The sequence below is a fragment of the Patiria miniata genome, unplaced genomic scaffold (assembly GCF_015706575.1).
Source record: "Patiria miniata isolate m_02_andy unplaced genomic scaffold, ASM1570657v1 HiC_scaffold_30, whole genome shotgun sequence".
NCBI classification, from domain to species: Eukaryota; Metazoa; Echinodermata; class Asteroidea; order Valvatida; family Asterinidae; genus Patiria; species Patiria miniata.
The window spans coordinates 3,564,734-3,585,035 of NW_024037070.1; the positions used below are offsets into that span (position 1 = coordinate 3,564,734).

The 20,302-nt window shown below is 40.1% G+C and overlaps 1 protein-coding gene across 1 annotated transcript; it reads left to right on the forward strand.

The window, feature by feature from the left end:
• The first annotated feature begins 1,366 nt into the window (after positions 1-1,366).
• Positions 1,367-4,276, forward strand: LOC119739417 (glycogen-binding subunit 76A-like). The gene has a single exon (XM_038214364.1). The coding sequence runs from the start codon at positions 2,703-2,705 to the stop codon at positions 3,801-3,803; it is 1,101 nt and encodes a 366-aa protein (XP_038070292.1). The 5' UTR covers positions 1,367-2,702; the 3' UTR covers positions 3,804-4,276.
• The last annotated feature ends 16,026 nt before the right edge of the window (positions 4,277-20,302 follow it).

Sequence of the window (20,302 nt, forward strand, 5' to 3'; positions counted from 1 at the left end):
TTCTTTCTGATCCTGATTCGCGTCCTCGAAAATACTAATTTTCTTTCCAATTTGCGCACATTAATATGAGATATGATACTGCATGTTGTCTCGATAAGATCATCATTATCATCATCAGTCTCCAAATTCAGCTATGTTGAGCCACCCATGCCAACCGATCAGTCGAGATGGGCCACAGGGCAGGGGCTGACAGAGCATGGTCAGCATCAAGCTGTCACACCCAGGTATTTCGAGGTCGGCCGCGTAGTCGTGACCAACCAGGATCATAACATTCGTTTTGATAGGAAGGTAATATCAGTAAATTTACTGATAAAATTAAATGAACAATGAAAATCAGACTTTTAATGTTAATTATTCGGAATTCGCTTTCTCTAGTTGAATGATTTAATATAAGGTTTTTTTTTACAGTTTCTCTCACAGTTTTTACCCCAGACACCGCATACAAAAACAACCGCTAATGTAACGCACATGCAGGCACCAGACTATTTCTCATTTGCATACGTGTTCAAAAATCTTGCACATGCAAATGATCCAATACCAGGGTGAGAGAGCAGGTAGTGGTGGGTGCGTACTGCTCGACACCCTGGGGACGAGGTTGGTGGAGCGGCATCAGCTATTCCGAGCGTCCGTGTTTGCAGGGCGGGGGTACGAGCGAAAAGGGGTCGCTCCCACCAGGTGCAGCGCACAGACTGTTCCAAGTTGCATTTTGTTTTGTTTCTTTGTTTGTGAAACTGTGACAAACTTACTTCAAATCATTCAACTAGAGAAAGCGAATTCCGAGTAATTAAAAGTCTGATTTTCATTGTTCATTTAATTTTTATCAATAAATGTACTATTACCTTCCTATCAAAACGAATGTTATGATCTTGAATAGTGATCTGTATCAAAAATGGGATTCTGAGATAGATTTCAATTGTAATGGTGAGTGTATCAATGTTGTTGATATATTGGACATTATATTTCAAACATCCGGATCTTTTAAATTGTCAATTTAAAATCTGTAATGGTTGAACCAAAAAAATGACCAATTAATTGTTTTAATGTCGTCTACAGATAAACGAACTATTACATATAGCTAAATAATCCCATGTACTAAACTTAAGGAGAGGCAAAACATGATGTAATCTCAAAGGATACTCTTTGTAAACCCGGCTGCCTAATAATTGAATGTTCAATTTCACTATTGTAACCCTTCCCAGGGTTTGGAGTTTGTACCTATTAGTGGAATAAAACATAACATAATATTCAAACTGTCAGGTAAACCTTTTATCTATTTTTTTACACTTTCTCGAAAAGAACTCGGGATCTAGCTCAAAATCGTTTGCCACATTCTGCTTTGGGAAAATCGAATTCATATAAAATGAGGACAAAGTTTGTATTTTCATCTGGATTGTTAAAAGCCTATAATTATAAGCTAGAGACGAATACAATGTTTAAAATGGGCTATAAACCTTCATTGACATTATACTCTGCATTGCATCGTGGGTATGGACGACAAACAAGCAGTTTATGCAGTTTATGCACAAACCTATGGGACAGGAAAATGACATTACACAATTTTCTGGGAATCCAGTTTTTGCCAACTTCCATTTCCCAACCTGTTCAGCATAGGAAGGATATCATTGCTCAGTCATGGTATACTACTACTAGTCACAGTTTACAACAAATGGGCGTGATTTCCTGGTACGTAGGCCAACAATACCTGGGCTGTACAACGCAAACAGTCGCGGCAGTATGTTGGTAGTTGGACACGAGTCATGCATACACATAGCACAGTAGCTTTCACAAAGGAGATTTGCATGTACAATAACAAGAAAGCTAATTCTTTCCACTGAGTGCCACCAATTGTGTAGGACCTCTTAAATGACCTTTCGACCATTTATGAGGACTAAGAAGGTACCGTATGTATTTCACTGATAGTTATGTCATGATTTCAGTATGATGTTTTAGTGGAACCGTTGAAAAATGCTACCACGATATCATGGAGACTGACTGACATGTTTATATTGTATTGTACATCATACATGTAGCATAAAACCAGGAAGTATACATGTAGCTGCAGCGATATGTTTCCTGACCTTCACTGCGTTGGAGCCCCTGAACCGGACTCGACCCTTCAGATGGACGTGCAACGTACGTATAACCATAATGAACTCTGATCCCAGTGCGAAGGACAGACTCCGATGGCAGTGCTAGCAGGCTACATAATATAGTGCCAGTTAGTTCGCTGACCATGAAGCAAGGATGAACTTCGTGTTTACATGTGCACAATAGCCAGTGTGTTCACGAACCATCATACGCACTAGTGCTAGAGTTCAGTGGAGTTGACGTTTGTAAATATACAAGTTTCGTAAATATACGAAATATGCAAGTCATGTCAGCGTCATCACTGTGAAACGAAGTGTGACCACTCGTAGTTATAGCAGTCAGCCAAAATAATTATATTTATGCATTCCGCATTAACACGAATAGGTCAGTACAGACATACAGACTATGCTAGCCGACTGTGATGACGTGCGGCTAGACCGGCCGCCACAACTTGACCCAAACGGTCTGATGACGTAGCCGGTCAATGCCTATGTGCAGTTCAGCACGTAGACTACAGACTATTATATAGGCGGACACTGTGACGTGTGGACGTACACAGCGCATGAGAAAATAGAGTACCACAACAACACTGATATCGCCGTGTGTTCACGAACATGCTGGCAGGATCTGGAGGGTCGCCGGACCATGTAGATAGCGGAGAATTTGCGCTTATAAACATTTCGCCGCTCGCAAGACCCAATATGACCGCCAACACCCTGACGAACGGAGGAGCTGATACGGACCTAAATGGAACAGAGACTACATTGGAGATGGCAAATACACCGGTGAAGTCGAGTAGGATGAAAAATATGCCGAGACCGCCGCCGATCGACATTGAACTTGCCCGCTGTGTGGATCAAGATGTCCTGGATTGCGAGTTTGACGATTGCAGTTCGGCTTCCTCGGAGGACAGGCCTCGTTATGCTGAAAATGAGGACATGACAGAGGAGGACTCGGGGTCCTCACTTTGTGTGGCCTCCCCCCAGAGTATCAGCTCGCCAACTGTGACCTCACCGGCAAGTGTGGCCTCTTCCTCTGACACAACGGATACTGGTATTCTCAGGCGGAAATCTTCCATCAAAGACAGCAGTAAGACACCGGAGACCCCGGGCGGAAAGTCGGTGCGGTTTGCTGATGCCCTGGGCCTGGACCTGGAGACAGTTCGGGATATTTTGGAGTCCGAGTCGCCCCCAGATTACCCATCGATGGCTGCCGCTGCTTGTGCGGCTGCAGCGGGCCTCGATGCGTCAGGCCGGACGGTCGCTCTGTCGATCCAGCCCCGCTACCTCTCCATGTCATTCATACAACCCGGAGGTCAACCGGATTTCATAACGCGCGTGAACCAACAAGGGGTCTGCTTGGAGAACGCCATACTTTCGGATTTCACCGTGTTGGGGACGATCAAGGTGCAGAACTTAAGCTACCACAAGAGAGTTAAGGTGAGGTACTCCTCAGACGGATGGAAAAGCTTCGGGGACATCCCGGCGTCGTACGTTCAGAACTCCTGCGACGGCCCCACCGATCGATTTTCCTTCGGCCTGACGGCACCTCGCGACATGGCAGTTGGGGATCGCCTGGAATTCTGTCTATGCTACACGGCAGGCAGCAAGGAATATTGGGACAACAACTTCGGTAAAAATTATGCTCTGGTTTGCCATACACAGGGTGAAGTTATCGACGCCGAAAACTCTCTCCTGTGGACGCATTTCTTGTAAGTCTCAAGTTTTTTGGTTGAATCTTAGCCTCTGAGGGCTCCCTTCAATTAAAAAACTTGACTCTTTAACTTGACCAGAAAATTAAACATTGTATACAAAGTGTAATTGTGTAAATGCTACATAACTTATGCTTAACTTGGTCGAATTTGCAAATCTAACCAAATGTTTGAAATACTTTTGAAATACTCTTCCAGCTTGTAGATTTTGTTCCTCCAGATTTAGTTTATTACAATTTTTATCTTTCTTTTAAGTGATATTTTTTAAGTTGACGTTAATAAATTAAGAACAATGCGATTGTATCTATTACATCCAAATACTCCTCAAAGTATATTCAAAGAGGTAAACCTATTTTATAATTCTTGATGTCGATTTAACAAGTACTGATATGTTGAACAGTTGGAAATCAATTTAGATTTAGAATAGGTTAGGTTAGAATAGTTTGCTTTTAAAACAAAATGAAATTAAATATATTAGACTGTCTTGTGAAGCCATTGAAATAACCACGGTGCAGAAAATTAGCGGGTATTGACACGATTTGTTTGAATACAATGTAAAGAAAAGAGCAATGTTTTTGATAACATAAAAGACTGATTGGAGGCTGAATGCATTTGGAATTTTACTATATTTTAAAACCAACGCTTGTTGGCATTCTTGGCAACCCATTAAACTTAAAATGAAATTAAAATGCATAGTGGATAAAAGTCGAAGATTAAAGCTGGGAGCTTTTTCTTCAAATACTGAAAGAAATTATGAAAATAGCACTTTGGGTTCCTGAGAAAATGCCAATTATGTAAAAGTAGTCATTTTTCATCCTGTACACTAGTACTTCTAACAGTGAAACATTTTACTGTAAGCCTACAGTGTAATTATCCTTCATTTGTGCAATTGCTTTAGTATTTTGACATATTTATGATGCTGAAAGGGTTTAAAACAGGACTAAAAAGGATGAGATACCTGTTCAGATGGAAAATAAAAGGTATTTCCATTTAATCATTTGTCAAATTATGTGCCATGTTGTTTGTAAGCATTAGGACATGCACAAAATAGGTACAGTGAAAATCCCTTACTGTTGTAATGTTTTGTGTACAGGATGAAAAATGACTACTTTTTACATAATTGGCATTTTCTCAGCAACCCAAAGTGCTATTTTCATAATTTTTTTCAGTATTTGAAAGAAAAGAAAAGCTCTTAGCTTTAATCTGATACCCATGACGTAAAATTCCACAGATCTCCTTTTTTTTTATAAAACGCAAATGTTTTAGGGTTGCATTTTTTGGGTGGTCACCCTGTACAGTGAAAATCACTCTATTTTTACCTTGAAATACACAGACAAAAAAGACCCAATTCAGTTGAAACTCGAGTGACAACTTGATCTTTTCGGCTGAATGAATTTCACGCCACAGGATGAGCCCCCCAAAAAAACTGACCGAATTAGAAAAAAAAATATTTAAAATATGTGGCTCGCTCAAAAAACAGGTATAAAGTAAGTTTTATTGGCAAGTAAATTTGAATATGTCACGTAATTTGCGTACTATATTCCCAGGTTAAGTCTAGTTTAATGTGAAGATCACAAAATTAAGCTGTCCACCACTCATCATTTACCGTTCTACGAACTGTTGAATACCAATTAAATACAATGAAACATGGACGTTTTCCCACTTGGATGAAAGGAAGAGAACTGGCAAAGGAAAACATACCAACATCGCCATTAATATTTCAGAAAAGTATGGACGGCTCGTTCCTCATATTCAAAACACCAAATCTGACACTTAATTGTTTTCAGTCAAATCTCATAAATGTTTGAATGCTTGTGTGTAATCTGTAATAGTCACTCGGCTCAGTAGCTTCCAATGTCATTCCATGGACAGCTATAAAAATGGGTCCTTTTAGTAAAACTGCATAATTTCTGATGGCATGGATCAATTTTAGTAATTTTTTTTTAGATGAGTGGGAGAACATGCTCTTTTTAGATGTACTTCATTGATGTATCAAATGTGATTGCTTTAAAAAAAATCCTTAATTGGGTCAATTTCTTTTTGACTTACGCTGTAAAACGTCAGGTCCCTATAGTTTCAGTCAGTGGGAGTAAATAATTGTCACTCGAATGGAGTGCATTTTCACTGTTTAAAAACAAGAGATATATTTCACTGCCTTGTTTTGTTTCAGGAAATCATACACTGCGATTCTCAATAATTTCACTTGTTGCTATAGATACTATGCAAATATGAAATAATAGCTGATTGAATACCCACGGTAACGCAATAAAAGTGGATTCATATTTAGAGAGCTCGATTATCGAGGTATAGACCTTGATCATGATGCTGCCGTATTTGTCTTGTTCCCTGTAGACTCATTGACAATAGTGATACAACTTCACATATTGATAAAAGGAACATACTATTTTCCAGCCTCATTTGGTTACATTGCTTTGAATGGCAGAAAAACAAGATGGCGCTACCCTATGATAAAGGTTTATTGCTCTCACCCACCAGGCGGTGGTCTGTAGTGTCTTAGAATTAGCTCAAAATTTTACTAGACCATAGACTGAATAGAGTGTCGAAATATGAAACGCACACATTGAATTAAAGGTGTAATTATTAGCTGAACAATGTTAAACCAGTTAACGGACATGAGTATTATTGTTTATTTTTTTTTATAAAACGAAATGGAGAATATTTCTCCATAAAAAAATAATTGACACTGACGTGGTAAAATATCAAATTCAGGATCATTTCGTCACCGGTTTTACGAAGGGACGGGCATGTGGATTTTGAAGAAAAACCGTTTTCGAGATATTCGCAAAGAGAAGTTTCTCCGTTTTTAAAACAGCAAAAACTACTACTTTGCAACAACTTAATGCAATAAGGAAACCTTGACGTAATTCTTTGATAGGTAAACTTTAATTTGAATCCAAAATTATAATTAATACAGTGGTTAATTAGCCAAAGTTAATTAGTAAAGACTTCCGTCCCTTCGTGAGAACAAAAATCCAAGTGTTTTACATACTTCTTGTTTTATGTGCTCTTGCATAGGGAAGGGCGCGCGTGTTCGATTACGCGGGCGCAGCTGAGAATGTAACAAAGATGCCCGTCCGGTCCCCTCGTGGAAACGAAAATGTTCGTTGACCTACTTTTACCGCCTTTCCGTGCAAAACGTTTTGTACGTGTTCACGGGGCGGGGGCAGGCATGTTCGCGTCTCTTCGTGAAATCGCAAAATGCTATTACCGAGATGCCTGCCCCTGACGTCATTAATGTTATTCAGAAATTAATGATGTTTTGCTTACGGAAACATGTCAGAATGCTTAAGTACCATGTTTTAAAGCAAAAAGTGAAAAAAAACTCGAAATCGAACAAAATTGTCCATTTTGAAATGCCCGTCCCTTCGTCAAAACGGTGACGATTTGACCTTGTCAAAACCTCGAGACCATCCGTCTAGTTTTGTCACAGCGAGTGATGAGGTAATGTACAACTGGTCTCGGTCTAGTCCACTAAATTTGCGAGCCCAGATAGTTTTGTAAACACAAAGCAACTCAATATTGTTATTTACAATCGAATGTATACAGTAAGCCTAAATTTATTGTCTGCCATATACCGCTAGCGCTGTACATACAAACATGTACGTGCGTAACGTGTGCTGAGTGCATGCATGTGTTCTATCAGATAATAAACGGTTGAGAGCCGTGCGCAAACTATGTGACCTCACAGCGCAGTGTACCCGAAATAGACCACGATAATAATTTGCTCAGGTCAGCCGAATTAATGAAGGGGTTTTTGAAACGTCGGTGTCGTCTATGCTGTGGATTCAGGTTCAGGAGGATTTGGGGGCGGGACCCGGCTCAAAATAGATATGCCAAACTCCGCTTCAGGAAAATCAAATCCTGTGATATGTGGGCAATGTTTGATGCGGTTCCATCAGTTTTGTGTATAGTAAACGGCTGAAATTATTTTCGGAGCCCGAGTTGATTAATAGGTACAGACGAAGCCTAAGTTTCGAATCTCAAAATACATGTAGGTGAATTAAACAAGTTGATGATATTAAAATGGTTTATGTGAAAGACGTCTATCGTAATAGTTTTATTTAGAAGCCTCGCAAAGAGACTAACTTGTTATTTCCTGTGACTTACGTCCGTTAGCTAGGTTCGCGGAGGAGAAATTATCTTGTGAGAACTTGTGTTGTCTCTTATTCGGAAATATCAAGGGGAATATAGATTCTAGTTCCAAAGATCAAGGGTCAAAGTCGGTATGTAAGCCAGACATTTTTCGGTACGGTATGCATTCAAAGCATATTCCCGTTTCTGAGCTGCACGTATACGTACATAATGCACATGTACATGTACTTAGTGCATTTATATGTACGTACTTTCCAACGTTCATGCATAGGGTACCAGACTTCATCTGGCGCATACAATAATTACATGGCGGTCACGTTTTTTGTGTTTATTCAATTTCAGAAGATTGGCTCGTTATTGAAACCATGGTGTAACCGAGATTGCACGATTTTTTCCCATCAAAATGTAATTGTAAACAAGTCTGTGGTGACATGATGGCATTTACGTTCTTGAATTTTTCATGGAATAAAACATAAGATGGAAAACATTGGAGCAGGAAAACGTGACAGTGCCATCTAAAGTTGTCGGATATTTTGTATAGGCCTACTCCTGGGGAAAAAAAGCATTCTTCCGTTTCTTGGTATACTCTTTGATTTGCCTCGCAAACGACTTGTGTAGCTTGAAAAAAAAATTGTCAAATTTGGATGTGCACACTCGCAGATGGAATGTCGAAGTGGTCCAATCTGCGAGTGTGCGCATAAAAAAATTACGATTTTTCCCCCGGGATAAACAAGTCGTTTGTGTGGTAAATCAAAGAGTACCAAGAAACTGAATAAACTGTTTCCGAGCCCCACATGCTACTTATCCTTTTAACAACTGTATACAGTTTAATGGACATGCAGCATGAGGTATTTGGAAACAGTCCTGTCCTTATAAAAATAAAAAAAACTTTCCTCATACGTTATTTAGTTTAAGGCAATTGTTCATAACCCTACAAACCCAGACATGGTTACTTTGGATAGCATGAAGGGTTGCCCGCAATTGCAGACGGGTTCAACTTTGGGTCAAACATTTTATGAGCTTAGCCTGCTCCAGCAGTCCACATGCAGCCTTTGTATAAAATTGGAATTTGATATTTTGCAATTGGTGATCAAACGTAAACTTAGCTGACTAGTGTGAAGCGGAAACTCTCATAAAAAGGAGGAAACACACTGGAACTCCGGGGTTTAGAGCAACTCTGTATGATGGCCCGGAAAGGACGTCACAGACAGCTTGAATGCTTATACAACATAGTTATTCTTTTTGGTTGACACCTGGAGCTTCACAGTCGTGAACACAAACTGACAAAAAAATCGCATTCAAATCACGACAGCACAAAATATGCCCACAATTTAATTTCGTATATTAAGAAATGTGAGATGTCGGAAACGAAATTCAGAACTGTGACGGTCCTTCAGGGCCACCATAGATATTCATCACAGGAAGCCGGTGTTGAAAGAAATTCGCTTCTTTCATGTTGTGAAAACAATTCGCTGATTAAAAAGAGAAGAAAAATAGAGCATTGGCGTCAACTTAGGCGAATTCATACTCAACAGGGACTTGTTCTCGACGCCTTGAAGGTGTGCAAATTACGAAGATTCCAATCGGAACATCCGTGATTGTTGGACCAGTGTAGACCGGCGTTACCTTTCCACCTCCGTCGGCTAACCTGCCGCAACCCCGCAGATCCTGTGTCAGTTTGGCTTCCCAAGAATGAAATGTCAGGTTCATATTGCAAATGCGAAAGGGTTCAACACTAATGGACTTCCAGCATGCAATGCAACGTGTGTATTATCTATGGGTGCAGGCCACAATAGAAATAGGCCTGAAATTGCCTTTATACGCCGGTCATATCCCGATTTGCATGCCCTCAAATTCTCTGGTTTTAGAGCATTTTGTGGACCATGAACTTGAACGTTTGTTAAAAATCAGGGTGGAAGCCGTGAAAAGGACTGCGAGCTCGTATTTTTGTAAAATTCGGATGAAATTGGACCCTACAATTGCTCAATGGCAATGGGCTTCGGTATCCTTTTTCAAAATGGACTACTTTTAGGGGTGATCATCTTTGGATGGAATTTTCTCCCAAAATTCATGGCTTTACCCCAACAAATCTGAACAAAAAGTGAAAGATGATGAAAGAAGCTTTAGTTTAATGCGTGTCTTAATAAATACCTTGGAGAGTTGCGAGTAGTTTCCGTAATTTTGGTAGTGGGCTTCATTATCACTTAGGAATGGCAGTTATACTGGTCTGCAATCCTATGGGATGCAGTGGATATACACATGTGCAGAATTAATGCATCAATAAAAGATCAACAAAAATGCAACCGCCATTTTGAGAAATAGTTTGCAATTAGTCACAGAGATTTTACAATCAAAACCTTTTTGGTGTGCTTGGAAGTTGCACCTTTCACCCATTAGGGCGAACTTCCTTAACATTATTCTATGCAATCTGCAAAGTTCTGTACATTATTTTTTCGGCGTCTTGAACAAACCCTGTTCCTTTAAAGTTTTTATAATCGTCAATTTGTTCTTGAATTGTCTGAACTCGACGACTTTCCACTCAGTCCTGGCCAATTTAAAAAATATTTAAGCGTATTGTTCAACAGACCGTTAAAACGTCAACTCAAAAACGGTCAACGTTGGTTTGGTCGCTTTTTCCGGTCCGGTAGGCTACATGAAGGTCGGCATTATTGACCTTTCATTCACCTTGCCTTTGTATTGCTCCCAAATTATAGAGTTCCTGTTTTTTTATCCTGAGAATTTTTGGCACAAATATGTTTAAACGAAACTCATTGTTTGGTGACCCTGGACACTTTCTGTACTTTTTTTTATCTTATGCGCTTTGATAGAGCTGAAAAGGACTGACTGGTTTTTCACACATAAAAAATTAAGTACGTTTAGTGGTAAACTGTGGGAATTGTACATACCAAAGGTCTGCAGATATAATATGAAGTGTTATAAGCTGCTAGAATTTAAAGAGTGAAATTTCCTTTTGACATATGTCAAACAGCATTGTATTGAAATGCGGTAAACAGTTGTTTATACATAATTCTTTTTTCGTTTGTAAAATTAATATAATTACAGGTTGGTATTTTCAAATTAGGTTTCACTCAATAGTAACTTCCCTTGCTGCAGTTTTTAGTCTAGGATGGAATATTCAGTTGGGAAATGCTTCAAACGAAAACAATTTAGGCTGTGTTACAAATTGTACTGATGAAGTGAGTTTAAAAAAAACGTTCCATGGAGCCCTTTGGCGTCTCGGATGGTCCTGCAGGGTATAATACGCCATGACTTGCAAAAAAACACCCATTTGTGTGTCGAGTCACTGCCTGCTGATTGCATGATGGACCAGTTTGAGATGCGACTGACTCATTATAGGATTACTCTATTTGGTTTGGGTCAAGTCTTTTGTATTTACTAAAATTTTCCAAAACTAGATATAGCCTCCTATAATTGTGTCAGCTTTATCTAATGATGGCTAAAATTCTCATAGTTTCTGAGAATTGCTTCAATTGAGAATGTCCTTGTTTCTGTTCCTTGAATCAAAAGTTTGAAACGGTCAAAGTTGATTTAACGAGATAAGATAGGCCTATGGCCTAATGGGCCTACTGTCATTTTTAGAACTTTGAAAATGATAACTAAGCAGTATACTATCAAAAGTCGTTGGTGTCACTAAACTTCTCCTACCGTACTGTCATGATGCGGGGGTTCAGGTCTATTGAATTTTGGATTCAGTCATTTTAAAACTGTGTTAAATTCGATGTTTCGATTCAATGTTTCCGATGGCGGAACCACTTGATTTTAAGTTCAATTAGGTCCTCCATATGATTTTAGAACTAAACAATTAGCATTAACCCTAACCATCAAGGGTTCATTTGAATTATGCAGGATCTTGTTGAATTTAGCATGGTATGGTGTTAAAGCCAAATTTAAGCTCCCGTGAACCTTTGTTTTAAGTTTTTCTTTTAATTCGAACTGATTTTTTATTTTATTTTAGCATTTTACGAAAGAGTGAAAAAATGAGGAATAATCTAAGTGCGTATAACTGGCGTGTTTTAACTATAATGGGACCTTTACTATAACATACATGTTAGGATATGCATTCATACAATTAAACACAGATAAAAGAAATGTTCCAAACAAAATGTCAGTATTATTAGAGCCTGTATTATTATAGCATGGTTGTAGGCTATTTCCATAAGTGCACCGTAGCTGAAAGTTCAATAGGGTTCGAAACGAAATGTACTATGTATTTAGTGTATAAGTGTGAGCTTGTATCGCGTTTCGTGTATCATGGCTCTGCATGCACTCTGCAGCCATCTTAGTTGAATTCGAACCAACGCTCAATGTTTGGCATGACCGTGCCATGGCAAACGCTAGTAAACTGGTGCTGATGTGTACCAGTATATACATGTACTTGCTGTATAAATAACCGTGTATAAATCCCCGGGCTGCTAGTACCTAGACCCTTGTTCAGTATTAACCAGTTGTCAGCCTACTAACTCCATCAAATCGCTTAAGCCCCCATCTCACTTTTGAAATGCATGTATGGCCTATATACCTTTGTACGGTACGAGGTGTATAGGAAAATGGGTTGGCATGTCAAAGTTATGTACGTGAACACTGCCATTGTGGTTGCAACATGTAAATTGTGGTCTGTCAGCCCTGCAGACATGGATAACTGAGCACCATTGATTTCAAACAAAAGGTAATGCTAACTTCTGCCTACACTGGAATGCAGGCACTGTCGGTACTGTGTTGATGTAAAAAAAAAACAAAAAAAAACAGAAGGCATATTATAGGCCTTCCAACACCTTCATCTTTGTACAGTACTTTCAACATGCCGGTGGCAGCCATTTTGAAAATGGCCGCCATGGCTCGTTATTTTACCAATATTTTGTTACAGGACAAATCTGCAATGACCCTATAGCCAAACATCTTTCTTAAAACGTACTCTGACTGTGTCCATGCTTGTATGCATCATCAAAGGCACAATTTCTGCACCTATATCTGCCTTACTGTAAATGGCACAAAGTCAAACCTGCTAAGGTTAACCTCAGATGTGACCCCCTGCCTTTAGGTCATGTCTTTTGCTTCTATAGTTCTTAGTATGGGTGCATTTAATGCGTAATTAACATTATTGTCAGAACATTAATGACATTAATAATGGTTAGTTTGTTTGTTACGTTAAAAACGTACCAGGCACATTGCGTGCAGGAGTAAACCAGATATTTTTTTATACTATTCGTGACGAGAATTAATATGTCGAGAACGCAGGAATATATTTTAAGGAGTGCAAAATGATTGACGTCGGTAAAGTGTAATGTAGAGAAAAGAGTTGTGACGTACATTCAATGGAATTTGTTTTTTTCTTGCAATAAGGTACAGGTTGAGTATAGGGCTTACATGCACGTCATGACAGCTAGAGTGGTCTAGGCAGTCACACGTAGACCTACTAGTCTATAGGTCTACTCGAAACTTCATGCCATGACATGGAAAGAGTGGGGGAATGTTTTTATCATAACTGTTGACTTCATTTTCAGCTTCATCAAATTGTATGCATGGAATGCATATAGGCCTCTGTGATGTAATACCAGACCATGCTGATGCATTAACATTACCATAAATTTTACCATCAAATTATACAGTTTTTTCGGGTTTGTCCCCAGTTTTTCGGTACCTTTTGTCCAACATGATCCCCCGCAAGCGTATTATAGATACCAATCCGAGCACGCTAACAATTCTATCACGAAGGCCCCCTTCAATGGCGAAAGCATTGTGCCAGCTATTGCTCTGATAATTCATCACGCAGGGCAGTTGCTCAGTAACATAGGTTTCCCCACTGAAGGGGCCTCGTGGGTGTACTATGCCCGGACTCGTCGTGGACTGTATCGTACATCAGCAACACACTGTTATTCGCTTTTCATGATCGGCAGTATCAAATGTACTGTTATAAGAGCCGAATCAGCTATTCAAGTTTATAACTAAATCAGCCGGATATTTTCTTCACGAGTATAGGCCCTACTAAGTACTATACTGTGTCAAAATGTGAACCCACTGAACTTAAAACGGTTCAGTTTCGTTACATAAAGTAATGTGTACAACTGACGTTATCCCTGGCCCTGTGCGCATGCATATTTTTTATGGCAACAATAGTCCCTGGATATTATAATTCTAGCACGTACTAGAGCTCTGACCTGACCGTGCTGTGCGCGTCCTTGCCCCTCGACAAGCCATGTACGATCCGTCAGGCGACGCCAGCCGGCCTAGGGGAAGCGTATAGAATTGGGTCAGGAAATCCCGTCTGCAGCTGACTTTGCACTGCTAACACATCGCGCTGATCGCCGGGCTGGGTCACGATCGGTAATATTACCCGGTGATATTAAAATATATAGTTCACTGGACTAATTTGCCATTATGCTAATCTCTGCGCGCGGGCACATATCGAGCCCTCTGGATTATATCTGTGAAGGAAACATTCCTGTCATGATACCCTCCAAAAATACTGTCATCGTGTTTTGCATATTCAAGAATTTGTTGCAAGACTGTTCATATCACAAGAGTTTCATTTAAAGCCCGGTTCATACTTCACGCGAAAACGAAAGCGAAGCGAAATTTGTGACGTCAACAATACGTTCGAAGCGCGTCCACCATTGTTGACGACATGAATTTCGCTTCGCACTTGCTTTCGCGTGAAGTATGAACCGGGCTTTAGTGTATAATTATGGTAAACAACCTTTCAGTATTTTTTTTTTATCATGGCGGTCATATAGCAATATCAAATATGGTCAGATAATAAAGAAATGGGTTCGTTATGGATCTGTAATGTTTAGGCACGGTTTTGGATTTAATGTGTTTGGCCTTATGCGGCGTTTAATGGCGATTGTCAATAAACAGTATTACATTGGATTAACACGTGTACAGTGTGCCAAAAAAGTGCGACATTAAGAAAAAACAATGATTAAAACCGTTTAATGATTTTTTTCTTCAATGAAGTTATATATTATAAAGCCTGACTAATTCTCAATCCACTTCTTTTTACCCCATTCCATGTGGATCCCTATAGATCCAGAAATACAATCAATTAAAATGATAGGGTGTACATTTTACTTGGGCCACTCTCCCCTGTGATGTCATCAACTTTGCCAATTCAATGCCTATCCAATGCTTAACCCAGATTCAGCATGTTCAGTTGAGAGTGGCTCAAGTAAAATTTACAGTGTCTTTCGGACTTCGATGTTGTTGTTGTTATTGTTGTTGTTGTTGATGATGGTGGTTTTTTTTTGGGGGGGGGGCGGGGGAAACAGTCTAGAATACATGGCTGGTTGCAAATTGCTGCGCGCATCATCATAATTATTATAACGCACAGCAGGGAGCCAGTTTCAAATAGTTTTTTTGATGACATGTTCGCACCTTGCTACCTCGCAAGCGTAAGTTACGTCACTCACGAATCAAACCCTAGTCGGCTAATGGTCCTCGCCAGAAACTTGCTCATATTTGCCCCTGATTTCCAGTGTGGATTTGAACATGTATATATATGCTTGAGGGACTTCTTGAAGTATATTGTTTGTTGTAAGAAAGAGTTGTTAAAACAAGATGTACAAATACTAGCCCTTCTTCCTAAAGTCGCAATTTTTTAATAAGGCAATATAGAGTGCAGATTAATAGTATGATTTTATTTTAATAATTCTAACGCTGTATAGAATGAATTATGCAAACCCAAAGCATTTCCATCTGTTCCGATCCCTCTCCAATGATGTATAATGCTTGTATGTAAATTGTGAGGATTGTGCATTGTACATCGTTGCATATACCATGCATTCTGGTGTAATGATAGTGAATGTAATAAAGTATTTGCGTTTACAGACAATCTTGAGTGCGATAATGAAGTCTCTGTGTGCATTCACATTTATTAATGGTCATTGTCCAGTTTAATAACAGGCCGGCATTTGGCCTTTTTGCGGGGTGAGTGCTGGGTCAAGGATAGTCTCCCTTCAAGCACGTTTGTGGCTGAGACTGATAATTAATAACCAGGGTGACCGTAAGGTCATGGCCAAATTCTGCTAAATGCAATTCAAAATTCTGTCAGATTCATCAAAAAATTGCCAAATTTCCCAGAATCATTACCCGAACACTGTAACACACTATGAACACTTAAAATCACATACACAGATGTTGTACTATTTGCCTTAATTAAGTTTCAAATTACGTTATAAACAATCTCAAGTCTCATAAAGATGTTATGAAATTCCGTAAATTTCAGGCAAAATGCAGTTGCGTCACGACAAAGTCCGGTTCCCCCTGTGAACCTCAGCACTAGACCAGCTAACCGTCCCATTATGCAAGGGTTGTTTGAAAAGGTTGAAGATTTTTTAAACAAATGAACCTGTTTCTTTTAAATTTTCTGTTTTTCTGTCAAATATCCATTTTTGCAGAATTCTGCCAGACATGTGCCCAAAAAATGCATTCTGTCAAATTTTCTGTCAAACTGGGTTTATTTTAACAGAAATCTGTCGAAGTTAGCCGAAAATCGGCTAAAACGGTCACCCTGTTAATAACCGTCACATGAAGGCGCTATGGAAGACGAATTAATGCTGTCGCAAGAGGGCGCTGTGCAAACAAAACGCTGGCGAGATGGCATTTTAAGAATGATCAACATTACACTATTTATTGTTCCGTCGTCAAATAGAGCTTTATTAACTAATAATCTCAACTACCCACTTCTGAATTCCCATTGACTCGGAGGGTCTCGACAAGCAGAGTATTACGTCGGTGATGAAATATAATGGCAAATCCCGATATTAAAATTAACCACTATGCAAATAAGGCTTATAGGTCACTGGAACGGCAACGCAGTGACGACAGCCCACTGACGGATCCGGGGGGGGGGGGGCAAAGGGGCCACTCCGTCCGATAACAGTGAAGCCAAGACGACGACTGATTTGAAACAGAACCTGTGGTCTACCCGCGCCCTTTCCACGAATTCGTGGAAAAACAATAGACAGGGAGACAAAAGGGGGGAGGGCGAGATGGGGGGGGGGGGGGGGGGCTCGTACCATACTTTCAATTGGGGCGCTGTTTAAACACGACGATTATTAATACTGCATCACAGCGAATAGTGTACATATACCCCCCCCCCCCCTATAACCAAGGTGGCCCTGTCCGTGTTTTGTGCAAAGACAGACATTATTGGGACAAAAAATGGGTGTCAGAGCAGGGGGGGGGGGATTCGCATTTTTTGTCATCAATTTCTATGGGAAAAAAAAGTTGACACAGCTGGGGTTTTTAAAAAAAAATTTTTATCTCTCCTGGATCCGCGCCTGTAAAGTGTATGTAGACACCGGCAATCGTGGACCTAGGACAAAATTGTTGGGGCACAAACAAAACGTCCATGATTGACCCAACGAAAACCAATGAGAGCTGTTGCTAAAAAAAGAGTACAAACAAAGGAATGAGGATTTGGGACAATAGGGGGTCCACGATTGCCGGTGTATACGAAAATGTGTGAGTCTACGCTGCGCAAGTACAAGTGAGTGCTACCAATGACGGTGTAGCACAACTACGTACCGGTACGCGATATTTTTTTTTACACAACTATCTGGGGTACTTTGTGCGCTTTCCTATGGAGCATGGTTAATACAAACCAGGCTTGAGTGGAGGCTACTATTTTTCAAATTGGTACGGATTTCGGACTTAATTTCCATTAAAAACAAAAAATCCTCCAGAGTCTCGGATCAGAAAAGAAAAAGCAAATTGCTCCTATACAAGTAGGATCCGACTGAAAAATAACGTTTCTAAGATAAAACTTATAAATTGTTGAAAAAAAAGAGCAAAATCTGAAAGGAGCAGAGAAAGGAATCGAACTCGGTACCTCTGATAATTGGCCAGCATGCCTAACCACTAGGCAACAGCGGTGCTCGACCAATCCCTGCAATTCAATAATTATATACTTTTACACATTGTGGAGAGAGTATACGCGCGCGCGCGCGTAGTTACAGCGTGGGCCAAGTTCGGGCAAGGACCATTAGTCGACAAGTGGTTGATTTGTGACGTACCTTACGCCTGCGCACTAATAGCAACATGCGAACGTCTCTAGTCGAACGCTGGTCAAAATGTCATCGCAAAACTTCTGGATCCTGGCTCTCTGCTAGCGTTATGAATGCGCACGGCTATTGGTTACCAGCGAAGCAACCAACCCCAGTAGGCTGGTTCCAAATAGTCGACTAGCGTAGTCAACCACCGTCGACTAGACAGAGTTCGGGCAAACGTTAGTTAAAGGGAATATACAACATTTGCAAACATCGAAAAATAAAACTACCACGTTTTTATGAAATACTATACTAGGATGTTGGTAAGGGACAGTCTAAAGCATCCTGTAAAATTATGGCACCTGGTGTGAAGTCGTTTTCAAGAAAATGGTATTTTTGTATATACATTTCCAACGGTGGTCGGCCGACCACCGTTGGAAAAACCTAACTATTTTTCAACTACTGCTCCAAATTTACCATTTTTTTCAGTCCCAATTTTTTTTGCTATTGGTTACATGTTCATGAACGGGTTCAGGCCAGCTAGACTGGTTCCCTTACCTTACAATTTTCCGGCATCTATAAATTGGTCCATTTTATCTTTAGTGGAGTCGGGGAACCAGACTACTTGAACATTTTTGTTTCTCTTTGTTTTTTCCAACATTTTCGAACACAAAACTTCAAACATGTCAGTGTAACAATATTTAATCTATCATACTAACCCCTCAAATAGTTCATTTCTGAAAATTACAGCAAAATCCAATGATGTACATTCCCTTTAACCATTGGTCAACTATAGTCCTTGCGCGAACTTGGCCCTTGTTACAGGATTGTTTCGCTCGTACCCCCCGCCCTGCAAACAGGACGCTGGGATACTCTGATGAATTCACGCTCTGATTGGTTGGATTTTGCGTGACCAGTGACCTGCGCGTAATTAAGGTCATGACTCTGCAAGTTTTGAAACTTAAGACTGATTCATTACTCTTTTATTCCAGTTTAGAGATGTTTTTTCTTCGTTGAAAAGTGTAATAATGTAGAAAATTCTGTAAAACTTACATATGTTTTAAATTTACAATCCCTGTCACTCGCTCAGGCTCCGTTTTGAATCACGAACGGTTTGATTGCATTATGCGACGCTCAAAATTGTGTCCACATGGTCCGCAATGAAACAGAAATCACATCCGGTATGGAATGCGCGCAATTCTAAGGCAAGTTTTCGGATAGCAATTACGCACATTGTCTAACTGCGGATGCGGTCTTGAACAGCTGCAGCCAGATGCTTTATACATAGGTCATAGGCCACTTCCTTAACAAGATTCTGTGAAGCTCATCAGAGTATCCCAGCGTCCTGTTTGCAGGGCGGGGGGTACGAGCGAACAGGATTGTATGATTGTAGGGCGCCGCTACGCGGCGCTCTACAATCCTATAACCTTGATCCAAGTCGCCTGAAAAATGGTACCCTGTACTATTGTGTAAATAAAAAATTCGCTACCGGTACAACCATAGACATAAAGAACCTAGCAGTGGAGCCAAAGCATTGGGTGAGCGCCCTCCGTTGTTCGAAAACGGCCAGTCAATATCAATTACGAAATTGAAAAGCTGGGAACTTTGCTAGCCATTGTAGCCGCCTCGCCGACTCGCGCCGAGGTACGAAAATAAAAATGATCGCTAAGGCCAAAAAAAAAAGTCTCCGGTTTCTGGTATGCGTGCGCGTCGCCGTAGCCATGCGCGTCTGCAAAATGAAAAAGTCTTTTTTTTTCAATGAAAGATGATGTCTCAAAACCGCCAAACTCACTGGTTTGACTGGAATCCTGCTGCTGCACAATTTTTAACGTGTTTTTAGATTGGGTTATGGTCGAGAATAAGCTTTATGTGGCCTCTCTGGACTCCCATATATTTGCACTAAGTTTAGTCGGGCACCATTTGCAGTCATCAGCCGACATTTGAAGCAAAAAAATCAGGTAAAAAAAAAAAAAAAGCCGCGTCGCCGCACCACTTTTTGGGCAAGCTCCATACCAGAAACCGGAGACTTTTTTTTTGGCCTAAAGAAATGCTGCTTCCAGAACCATGTACTTGTCCTAGTCTGGTTCCCAGACCAAAAGATTCCGACTATTCCTGATGAATCTTAGGTCAGGTAGCCTCCGGGAATACAATGTATTACAATTTACGTCACGTGACTAAAACGGGACGAATTCCTGTCGTTTCGTCGACAATCGGATAGCGCCCGAGTATTTCCGAGTATATAATATAGGTTTAATTAACTGCTAATTGCTTATTAATTTTATTTTAAATGAGTTGATAATTAATATTCACTGTTTTCATTTAGAAAACTTGAAATTCAACGACGATTTTGTGCATCAAATATACTCAGATCGTACGGGCGAAC